The following is a 12,565-nucleotide window of genomic DNA, read 5'->3' as shown; positions in this document are numbered from 1 at the left end:
ATATATATATATATATATATAGTAAATATGTATGTATTAACACTTCTATGTATTTATGTGTATATATCTTAGTGGATGTATGTGTATGTAGGAATCTTATATTTACTTCATATTGACTCCAACACTAGTCATCATGTCACTTTCAGTGATTAAAAAGGATAAAAAGCAAACACTGATACATCTTGGCACCAGTAAATGTCGCAACTCATTTCTACAGCTGAGTGAATTGGAGCAACGCAAAATAGAGTGACGTGCTCAAGAACACAACACACAGTCCAGTCCAGGAAGCAAACTCACTGCCTCATGATTGCAAGTCTGATGTTCTAACCACTGAGCCATGCACCTTCACAGTGATTATAATTTAGTCAAAGGATGAGGAAAATTCCCCCTTATTTCTAAGCTGGAAAATAGGGCCAACTAGATAAGGTTGATGTTTCAACATGTTGACAGCTGTTCTGTTACAATTTAGTCGTGATACTGAGTAATTCGTACAATTGTTGTAGTTGTTGTTTAAACTCATGTAAACATTGATCCATTGATATAACCAAAGATGTTCCAGTTATTTAGATGTAGTGTTTCTATGGCAATTTTTCCAATGTATCCATTTTCTAAGATGGTAGTATGGAATCGGGGGAATATTTGGCAACTATTTCTAGTAATTTTTGTGACACTATAAAGACTTCCCTTACCATTTTAAAGAAGACCGAACACATTGGATAACACTGTATAACAAAATTTTTTATTGTTTTTGTTTTTGGTCAGTAAGTGTTATTTCCTATTTGCTTCTATCTAGAAATCAAAGGAAATGACTACTACTCCCTTGCTTTTGTGTCCTGAACATCAATGTTTTGAAACTGACCTATATTCCATTACACTTCAGGCAGATTCAGTGCTGCGCTGCTGAAGCAGAAATATCATTATAGTAAATATTCTGCTCAATACCACAGATTTGCTTGTCATTTGCTTGACCATAACCACTTGAGCATGTCCTTTAGTGGCTGATAATATGTGCATCTCTGATCATGAACAGGAGTAGTAGGGGAGCATCATAGCCATGTCTTGAGAGGGATTCTTTGGGGTTTGAATAAATGTAAGAAAAGCAAAGTTTGGAGGAAATATTAGTCCTTTTTTGCATACTTTCTAGGGGTAAGCAAATAGGAAATAACAGTTGATCTCCAAAGACAAAAATCGTATTACACAGTGTAATGTACCCCTAAATGCCCTGAATAATAATCAGTCATCATAGCTAGAATGCATCTGATTATTGGTTTGCTAAACAACAACTGGCCATGACACATTTATTTGTTCATATTTTAGTGTCCACCATTTAGTACTGAATTGTTTACACTGGGTGAAGTAAGGAAGATATCTTTCCATATGATTAACACATATTTTAGACACTTCAAACTCTACAAGTATGCATTCACTCCACAGGTAAGTCTATTTCATTATCCATATTTAATCTTTCTCATTAAATGCTAAGTCCATTAAATATGCTTCCTACCATATAATGATAAAAACAGTAGTAATAATCTTTTCTTTATTAACCACAAGAGATCTAAGAGTTACAAAAAATATGGAAGTTTTACTAGGGGTTACCAAAAAGAAAGGATAATGTGAAGCATGAAAAAAACACATTTACAAGATACAAAGGGAGTGCGTAAGAGATGTTATACAATATTTGAAAAGAGGTATTAAGAATTTGTTTACAAGTCACAACTATCTCGCTGACCTGAAGTCATGAGAAGTACTTCACATTCCAAAGGTTATGAAAAGAAAAAGGAAAATATTTAATAAGAAAATTTAAAAAAGGAAATATTCTATAAATAAACTATTGAAGTTTTCACTTATAGCTGTGATATTGGATCCCTACAATACACTTTTATTATATATTTTGACATAGCATAATAAAAGCAGTAGATGTTATAAAATGTTTCTAAAATTCCATGTTAAAACTGTAAAGAAATGTTTCTAAAAACCATTTTACCTCTTGTTTTCCCATAAAATAATTGTACTGATGTAGCATTAAAAAAAACTAATATTTTCTGTTTCTCAAATAAACAGTTTTTAAAACATTTTGTTATATTCTAAAATAGTTATTTTTATGTCGCATAATAAAAAAAATAATGAATCTGCTACAATGTTTCTTAAATATATAATATTTTAAAACTGTAAATAATTGCTTTTTAATGCTGATTTTCATATTTATGTCTAAAATATTTTAAAATTTAGCATTCTGAATATTCAGTCTTTCAAGCTTTTGGTATTCTGATATTTTGATCACTCCGATACACATACATACATATGTACGTACATGCATACCTACATACATGCATACATACATACATACATACATACATACATACACACATACATACTTGCATGCAGTCATACTGACAGACGGTTTAATTTGTACATTTCTATGCCCGCGGCATGTGTAAGGACTTTCGAGCGAGATCGTTGCCAGTGCCCCTGGACTGGCTCTTGTGCGGGTGGCACATAAAATACACCATTTTGAGCGTGGCCATTGCCAGTACCGCCTGACTGGCCTTCATGCGGGTGACACGTAAAAGCACCCACTACACTCTCTGAGTGGTTAGTGTTAGGAAGGGCATCCAGCTGTAGAAACTCTGCCGAATCACTGGTTCACCAGTCCTCAGTCAAATCGTCCAGCGCATGCTAGCATGGAAAGCTGACGTTAAACGATGATGATGATGATGATGATGATGATCACATTGTGAATATATTTATAACATAAACCATTAATCATTTTACCAATACCAGGTGCAGCTTGATTTAGCTTTAGTCTACATTGGAGAACCTGAATCCATAACAAACCAAGGTAAGTAGTAGCTTGATAATTGTTTATGTTTACACTGTATTTATATGTATTGGCTGATTCTTAAAATTTGTTCATTTACACATATCATACAACCTTTATACTGCTTTATAGTTAACAAACAAATTGATAGAACTCATACATATTTTTTCTTTATTCAGTGACTCTAGCAGAAATCTCAGAACTCTCCTCACACAACACAGATTCATGTTCTTTTGTAAATTCTGTTGATTTTGATTTTGTCAATACAAACTTTGTTAATTTCCTCAAATTCTAGTTTGTTTTTATTTAATTTTTTTTATTAGTTTTTTTTTCAATAAAATGATAAAAAGAGTTTTATCAATAAAATCAAAAGATTGTGAACAAGTCTCTATATGATGGAGAGTATATTTTAGATTAAGAAAGAACTTTGTTTATTTTAATTTTGAAAAATAAAAGAAGTATAAAAAATGCATTATTTATGGGATGACCCAAATATGTACGATGGGCTTCTTTCAGTTTCCATCTGCCAAATTCCCTCACAAGGCTTTGATTAGCATGAGACTATAGTAGAAGACATTTGCCGAAGGTGCTACACATGCTCAGAAATTTCACATTTCATTATTTTATGATTATGTAAGCCAGTAATAATATTATTATTATGATAACATCTACAATGTTAAGTTATATCTTCTGGCGCATAACGATGATGCTAGGTTATAAGAAGCAAAAGCAAGCATAAATAGTTTGAAAGCTAAAATGAGGTTAGGTTAAGGTTAAATAATATTTGTTTGTAAAGCATATCTTTGGAGAAAATAGGTGTGAAATAGATATAAAGGCACTGCTTCCCCAAAAAATTCATTTTGGAAAATACTTCAGTAGAATACTGCTTTACACACAGGAATTTTCAGAAAATTTTTTGTGATTTAAGGAGTATTCAGCTGTTATTTTTAGCATATCTCACAACTGCCTCATACTGTTAGTTTGATACTCTGGCGTATTGATGTTTTACAATAGCTTTTTCTCCATAAAGACATTTAATGGTTTATTTCTGGGATTTAGCCAAAAATTCAGACTGCCCATATTTTAAACTGTGATTTTAAAGAAATGTTTGAAAAATTTTTTTAATTCTTTTTTTTTTAATTTAGAAAAAAATCAAAATAATTTTTTTTTTTTTTTTGCATAATTGTATGATTTCTCACATGCTGAAGACAAATTTGCAAAAATTTTCCAAAAATTCCAAAAAAATCAAAAAGTTATGAGGGGTTATATGCTTTGTCTAAAGCAGAATTCCACCAATACTTCAATCGTGAAACTTGAAGCAGCTAAAGCTATAAATAATAGTGTATAAATATTGGGTTAAAAAATCCTTTGTATAATAAAAGGTCAAAGGCTGTCTTTGACTTTTCCTATCCAAATGTTCTTTTTTTTTTTTTTTTAATCCAGTATTCACACACTACTATTCATAGATTTCTCTGCTTTGATTTTCACTGCTCTAATATGAGTTATTTCATGTTATCTTGAAGTTTATAAATTCTAATAACATCAAAAACTTCAATATGTATTCTTTTTTTTTTTTAATTTCAAAGTTGATCATCAGATATCTGAAAATAGAGGTTCCCAAGCAACAGATGAAAATATTGACAAAGAAAATGAGCCGGCCAGGATTTCTGAAAAAGGTTTGTTAACAACCCTTTAAGTAGATTCAGAAGATAATTTTCCAGATTATTAACCTCATATTTACACTGTATATTTACAATAATTATATCTACACAGTATTTTGATTAGTTTAATCTCCAGTCAAGTGTCTTGATAATCCTGAGATATGTTCAGTGTCCCAAACTAGTTTTGAAGTAGAAATTTTTTATTTCTAAACTAAGGATAGTAATGTTCATATCCACTAAGCCACTGCTAACATAGCATATATAAACATAATGTAACTACACACTCTAAAAGGTTAACATTCAGGTGTAAATTTTCAGAGTGTGTATGGATTGTTGCATATGACATATGTAACAGATTCTTGCACAGTTTCCCTACCAGTCTTCAATGTGCTGCTCTTAAAAAGACAGTAATGTTGTGGAAAGTTTTTGCTGAACTGAATCTGCCATCTGGATTTGCTTCCAGTTTGAAATTGTTTTTTTTTCCTTTGGTAGTAATGGTTTTGGAAAAGGCATAAACACCATACATTCCCTTTGTGTTTGCATTAGAAATTATATTTTTATCTTCTACCATGTTAGTATATAGTTAGAAAACTGACTCTGGTATTAATACTTTTACTATAAGTTAACAAGCGAGCTTCTGTATTGACCATTAATAACATTGGTCTCACAGTCTGTGAAAGCTTCCAAAGGTTATGGGCACTGTTCTTCCTTCAGACCGAGTAAATTAAAAACTATGATGTTTTGTTTATATTATACAGTGTAAAACAGAAAAGTTAATAATGCTATGTACTGTGTATATAGATTTCCTAGGAAACAGGAATAAAGCAACTCAGCTGTGACTTTATGGCATTATTGTGCTTCAGCGATATCCATCCACCTGGATAGGATGGCAGCCTATTTTAGGTAACACTCCTAGTTGATATCTTATCTATTTCTTCTATCAGCCAAATACTCTGAAGGAATGTTCTGCACATGAAACAGCAACTTGGATTTGAACTCCTCATCTATGAGCAAGAATAGATAAGCCAATAGTTCATTCACTCAACCATCTCACCTCTGTACTAGCTATGTACTGAAATTAACTAGATTTACTGGGAGTAATTGAATTTAAACACAAGGCCTTGTATCAATAGAAGAATTTCTTACTTATTTTGTCTGTGATTTATTAGTCACAATACTGAGAATGTTTGACAATTTATTGACTGTTTTATTGGTCAGAATACTAAGATTACTTAACCACTTATTATGTCATACTGGTCAGAATACTAAGGTCATTTGAGCATCTAATTATTGAATGTGGTATCTTTTAACTATTATGTTTTTGCCAAGATGGAGGGGCAGTGCTCCCATAAACTCTGAAACTAGACAAATTGATACAGCTGATATCAGTTTAAATACCTGTAGGAAATTTCATACATTGTTCACCGTACCCACAATAACCTCTCATAGTTAACTAATTAATTATTTCTTTTCTTACTGTTTCATCATTTAATTTCTCTCACATATTGCAGAGGAAGCTAAGAAATACTTGAGAAAGATTATCACAGAAGTGTTACAAGAAAAAATCAGGGAAATAAAATTGTCAGTTAATGAAAAGCTGAAACACTCTGAACAGATGGTGAAAAATAAACTGGGGAATGCCGGCTATCATGAAGATAAGAAAAAGTCATTAAAAATGAATAAACACCACAGGAAATAACAAGACCAAACACAGAAATATACTCATACAACAAGACAACATTTATTTTTTACTGCAATTAATTATATAAAATGATAAGAGAAATAGTGAGAACAAAGAATGGAAATTCAGTTTCTGAGAAATTTAGCTTCTGTTCCATGGTATTCGCCAACATCAATGAATGATGTGAACTTAGTTTATCAACCCTAGAAAGATGAAATACAAAATTGACTCTGATGGAATTTGAAGTCAGAATATATAATGTAACAGAAAGAAATAAAATAAATTTACATTTTTTATGCTTAGTTTCATGATGAATATATCAATAATAAAATGATTTATTATACTGATACTAACTTCATGTTAAATATCATTACTAGGAATTTATGAATTCATGTTTTCCCCCGAGTCATCAACTTTTGAATCTTTGGTTAAATCAGTTTCCATTATTTATGCAAACCATGTATTGAACTTACATTCCTTAGATTTTACATATTTTTGATACCATCATATATCTCCACTCTCTCTCTCTCTCTCTCTCTCTCTCTCTCTCTCTCTCAGAAAAAATTGACTGCTGTTACACCTGGAAAAGGATGGACTCCACAAGTTTTAGATTACTAAGAGATACTATATGCCATGCTGAGTACTATCTTAAAGTGGGTGCTACAGGAACTGCAGCACCAGGACTCAGAAGGCTTAACGGCCCATTAATATGATCTAATAACGTATTGATGGAAGTGGGGCTCAGTTCTTCAGTACAGTGCATAAACTCGAAAGCATGTGTATGAAGTTCTATATAGATATATACAAAGGTAAAAAGTAATTATTATTATAATTTTTGCGAACTCTGTCCGTAACATAACTTCTGGTTTAGTTCACAACTCCCCCACTCTCTTGCTCTTTCTCTCTCTCTCTTTCTCCATCTCTCTCTCTCACTCTGTTTTCTCTCTCTTGGTCTCTCTCCCTCACTTTGTATGAATGTATATATGAATTTATGCAGACACATACCTATATCTCTCAACACTATCACTAAAGACATTAGAACAAAAATATCTATCTCTATTTTGCCAGCATCTTTCTGTTTATCTCTTTCTCCCTCTCTCCCCCTCTCTCTTTCTATTTGTATGTATGACGTGTTTACACACACACAGGTACATGTATACATATGCGACAGCAATATTATCTGACTGTATGGTTGTATGCATGTATGTATGTATGTGCGTATGTTTGTACACAAGTGAATATTTCTCAACAGGATCATTAAAAAAATTAAGTTAACTTATGAAGGTAAATGGTAGGGTAAAAAACCCCTTCAATCATGAATGACCATGGGATTGCACCTAAAAAGATACCCTCCGAGGCACAAGTCCGGGCAAGGTTGTTTATGGAAGACCAACAGTCGCCCATGCATACCAGCCTCTCCTCTCCACACCACCAATGTTATCCAGGGGAAAGGCAACCAGTGATGTCGCAACTCATTTCTACAGCTGTGTGAACTGGAGCAATGTGAAATAAAATGTCTTGCTCAAGAACACAGTACACAGCCCAGTCTGGGAATCATGAGCCTGACTCTCTAACGACTGAGCCATGTACCTTCACTCTTATTAAGATACAACTACTGAAAATAAGAATTTCTTATTTTTGAAAGTGTCAGCTTTATAATTTAATTAAATGCCTTTAACGATCATACTGAGAAATTTATATCTTTCTATACATACATTCATACATGCTGAGAGAGAGTCATTTAATATTGTCCTGTTGTTAGAATATGCCTGTGTGTGTGAGTACATACCTGTGTCATTATATAAAGAAAGACAAAGAGGGAGACAGACAAACAGAACAGATGGAAAAAATAGAGATTCTTATTTTTTTCCCAATAAGCTGTTTCTTTTGAAAGATTTGTCAACCTATTTGTCAGTCTGTCTGTCTCTGTCTGTCTGTCTCTCTCTCTCTCTCTTTCTCGCCGCTAGTAAAAACTTTTGCTAGTCATGCACGTACCTTCACAAATTGCTCAAAGTGAAAGTCTTTTTTGAAAGTCTGTGTTGTATTGTCTATATGTTGAAAGAAATGGAAACACACACACTACCAAAACAGAAAATGATATATATATATATATATATATATATATATATATATATATATATGTCCTTTATAAAGTTTGTATTGTGTTGTTTTCACAGACCTGCACTTGAAATTCCCATGTTTCTAATCAGAACTTGTTAATTAATATAGTGAGAACACTACCTATCTATTTATATATGTCACAGTGTCTTGTTTTTCCATTAAGTGAAGCAATACACTAATTTTCATTGTAAAATCTTCCATTTATATCAGACTGTGTCTCTTTCTCTGCCAGCTCCCAGCATTACTGTTTCATTGTTTACATTAGTACAAGTTCTTTAAATAAGTCTGTTAGTATTTATAAATATGTATGTTTATGTGTACATGCACCTCTGTGCATGAGTCTTATGTCCACATAAATTACCATGTAGACATCTACAGCTATGATTTCTTAAAGACATCTGGAATATTGGGATGGTTATGAAGAGGAGTGGGTGGATGTTCAGAAAGCCAAGATTGTGGGAAATTTTAAAAAACTGAAATTTAAAAAAAAATTATTTTCAGAATCATAATTTCTGTATTTTATCATGAGGATTTCAAAAAATAAATAAATAAATAAATAAAATTTTAAAAATGAAGAAATTGAGTTTGGGTAGGAATTAAAATTTTGAAAGAGTGCTTTTTGTGAAAAGTTGCAATCTCTGTTGTTGAAAACCAAGAAATCTGAGGAAAATTTTTTAAACCAGTTGCTAAGAGAAAAATCATTGAAAAGGCTGCAAAAAGCAACAAAAGAGCTTAATTGATACATAATTGAGAAGAAAAATTACACAGGTTTATGCCAAGGCAATTTTAAAAGTTGTTATGCAAACCACCAGTCTTCTTCCTGACACATTCATAAAAATAAGGCTGCTAAGTTGGCTAGCCATGTATGGGATTATGTTTAGTCCCCTGTGTTGGTTTCAAATGTTTCCAGTAGATCAAAGCAGGCTTCCACTCTTCTCTTCTCCAAATCAAGAGTCAACTACCAAGGTACCCACTTTGCACACACTTACCAATTCTTAAAATCTTCCAGTCTTCTGCAGTGCATTGTGATCTCAGAAAGAAAAGAGCATTTCCTCACAAACTTTTAGAATTTTATTTACATACATTACATTTTCAAATCCAAAACGGCTACCATACATAGTTATGTCACATGACAAAAAAAGCAACACAAAATCAAAACATACAAGTAAGTGTACAAAAGCAAGAAAAAATGTACAGTAGCGCAAAGAATGAAAAAAATGTCCCAATTACTCAAATAAGTTATTTGGAACGTAGCAACAGTAACAACAACATTGGCAACTCTTAAACAAATTCAAACATTATAGTCCATTCATATTGCAGCTGTGTGGAAACAAATTTTCTCTCAACACTAAATGAGTAGACAAAATGTTTACATCACAATTACAAAAAAAATATGTAAATGGAGGAGTTTTGTAAAACAAAACAGCCTTTTTCGCCACATGATATAATCCAGGAGAGGCAAAGAGAGAAAATTATATATTACTACTTATGAAAAGACACAAGCAGATGAAAATTCTCCACATATCAATTAGTACAACAGTCCCCCAAAGACATATTGGGAGAAGCTATCTTGATTGAGAAAGCAGAAGTTATGGCACTATTTGTTGTACCTTTAAAACTGAAAATGCAGCTAAAACACTGGCTAAAATTGTCATATATATCTTTGACTATACATTTGTGCTACAGTACATGAGTCAATCTGACATGAGAGTGACAATAAGAGATATTAGATATGACCCATAGTTAGTAGTGACTTTTGTGTAGCTGTATAGGAGAATGATCAATGCAGACTTATCTAAAGATGATGAAAGGTAATCCAATACCCTGTGGTCAGTGGATGTCAAAATGAACTTGTACATTGTAATGATCCCAGAAGGCCACAGGGATATACAGAAATTGTGCCTAATAGAAGGCAACAAGATTAATGATATAGTTAAGAAAACACAGTTGCTATATTTCTCAGTGTAAAACACACATTAGAGCTGAATGTCCCAAAGAATAGGGAGGAATAAACAAAAACACACAAAAAATGAAAATAACGAAACTCAACAACAAAAGAACTACAAACCCCAGTTTCCAAAGCACCACCATTCAAAATTCTGGGAATAGCAAAGCAAATATCTTTTAGCCCAGCATAACAAATAGATGAGGAAAATACCCTGTCATCTAACAGTATCAACCTGTAGTAAGAAAATATGAAAGTGAATAGATGAAAAAATCACAAAAAAGGCACAAAACAGTCTAATCTATTTTCTTTGTTCTATGTTTATGAGAAACAATTTTTTTTTTTTAAAGACAGCAAAATCATTCCTCTGCAAAATAACAAAGAAAATGTAGAAGACAAAAGTAATTAATATTTAACATTTTTTTTTACATTCTGAAGTTACAGACTTTCTGAAGGGGTTGGAATGACACAAGAACTGTTAAGTTGAGAATATAAACATCATGCAAAAGAGAAAATAAAAACATCATATCAAACTTTTACAAAAATAGCATCAAGATGCTGATGCTTTTCAGTATCAAAATATATATAAAAAAACAAAAAAATGCTTAGTGATACATTTGTTTGCACTCAAATAGAATCTGAAATGTGTTTAAGTGAACGGGATCATAGAGTACCCAATTCAACCTAACCAAAAAGTCATTCATTGCTTATTTTTGTTAATTATACTTTGTTTTAATTATTCTGTTTTAATTGTACACTTTTAATTTTTTTCTATGTAAATATGTATATATATGCACACATGTGTACATGTATTCATATATTTGTGCATATGTGTATTTATATGTATATGCACGTGTGTGTGTGTGTGTGTACTTTTAAGTTCTAAAATTCTTAAAATATCCTACCATATATTGTACAATGTCTCATACTCCCCTTTCATAATTTGTAACTGTTTTTGTTTTTATAGTTCACTTTATACTTACTTTGTAACCTCAAGTAAAAGTTTTATATTTTTTGTATCTTATCAAGCCCTTGCAGCTAATAAAGAAAAGTCTGTCATTATTATTATTATTATTATTCTGCCAAGGCCAACTTTGCTTTTCATCCTTTCGTAATCAATAAATTAAGCACCAGTGAAACACTGGGGTCGATGTAATCGACTGGTCCCCTTCCCCAAAATTTCAAGCCTTGTGCCTTTAGTAAAAAGGTTTATTATTATTATTATTATTATTATTATTATCGTGGCTGTGTGGTAAGTAGCTTGCTTATGACCCACATGGTTCCGGGTTTAGTCCCACTGCGTGGCACCTTGGGCAAGTGTCTTCTACTATAGCCTCGGGCCACCCAAAGCCTTGTAAGTGGATTTGGTAGACGGAAACTGAAAGAAGCCCGTTGTATATATGTAAGTGTGTGTATATGTTTGTGTGTCTGTGTTTGTCCCCCCAACATCGCTTGACAACCGATGCTGGTGTGTTTATGTCCCCGTAACTTAGCGGTTCGGCAAAAGAGACCGATAGAATAAGTACTAGGCTTACAAAGAATAAGTTCTGGGGTCGACTTGCTCGACTAAAGGCGGTGCTCCAGTATGGCCACAGTCAAATGACTGAAACAAGTAAAAGAGTAAAAGAGTATTGTATTATTGAATGAGAGAGCAATGCATGCCATCAAAGTGACAATGGGGTACAAATGAAACCCAATATACCCACCATGAATACTTGTCTGATAAGGGTACACCAGGCACGCGTATCACAACTATATGTGTGCAACATGGTGATCTCATATCAAGATAAACAGCACATAGCCTTGCGGTGGGACCCAGTTAGAATTTTCTTCAGGTTGAGTAGACCAGCAAGCTGGCAGAACTGTTAGTATGCTGGGCAAAATGGTTTGTGGTATTTCATCCATCTTCACATTTTGAGTTCAAATTCCGCTAAGGTCAACTTTGCCTTTCATCCTTTCAGAGTCAATAAATTAGATACCAGTAAAACACTGGGGGTCAATGTAATTGACTAGTCCCCTCCACCGAAATTTCAGACTTTGTGCCTTTAGTAGAATGGATTATTATTATTATTATTATTGTTAGTATGCTGGGCGAAATGCATAGCAGCATTTCATCTGTCTTTACATTCTGAGTTCAAATTCTACCAAAGTCAACTTTACCTTTCTTCTTTCTGGGGCTCAATAAAGTGAGTACCAGTTGAGCACGGGGGGGGGGGTAATTGACTCACCCTTTCCCCAAAATTACTGGCCTTGTGCCAAAATTTGAAACCGTTATAATTATTATTATTATAAACAAAAAGCCTATTACCTTGTAATATATTTCAATGTCTGGTTAT

The 12,565-nt window shown here is 32.8% G+C and overlaps 1 protein-coding gene and 1 long non-coding RNA gene across 5 annotated transcripts in view; one reads left to right on the top strand and one right to left on the bottom strand.

The window, feature by feature from the left end:
- The window catches only part of LOC106881705 (cilia- and flagella-associated protein 119), a 23,794-nt gene extending 14,812 nt beyond the window's left edge, over positions 1–8,982 (top strand). For 2 of the 4 annotated variants that reach the window (XM_014932174.2, XM_014932175.2), the window contains exons 6-9: positions 1,318–1,434; positions 2,785–2,842; positions 4,408–4,497; positions 5,994–6,510. In XM_014932174.2, coding sequence (XP_014787660.1) covers positions 1,318–1,434; positions 2,785–2,842; positions 4,408–4,497; positions 5,994–6,181 — 453 coding nt within the window. In that variant the 3' untranslated portion in view covers positions 6,182–6,510. Of the gene's footprint in view, positions 1–1,317; positions 1,435–2,784; positions 2,843–4,407; positions 4,498–5,993; positions 6,511–6,721 lie in introns of those variants that run through there. The other 2 variants (XM_052970450.1, XM_014932176.2) reach the window with 2 other exon arrangements.
- Positions 6,200–12,565, bottom strand: LOC106881706 (uncharacterized). Its single transcript, XR_001410888.1, has 3 exons — positions 12,538–12,565; positions 10,353–10,464; positions 6,200–6,366 (listed from the first exon to the last, which is right to left on the bottom strand). It is a non-coding gene; the product is annotated as an uncharacterized LOC106881706 (long non-coding RNA).

This window comes from Octopus bimaculoides, chromosome 9 (genome assembly GCF_001194135.2).
Source record: "Octopus bimaculoides isolate UCB-OBI-ISO-001 chromosome 9, ASM119413v2, whole genome shotgun sequence".
Classification (NCBI taxonomy): Eukaryota; Metazoa; Mollusca; class Cephalopoda; order Octopoda; family Octopodidae; genus Octopus; species Octopus bimaculoides.
This window is presented reverse-complemented; position numbering and strand designations above follow the sequence as displayed.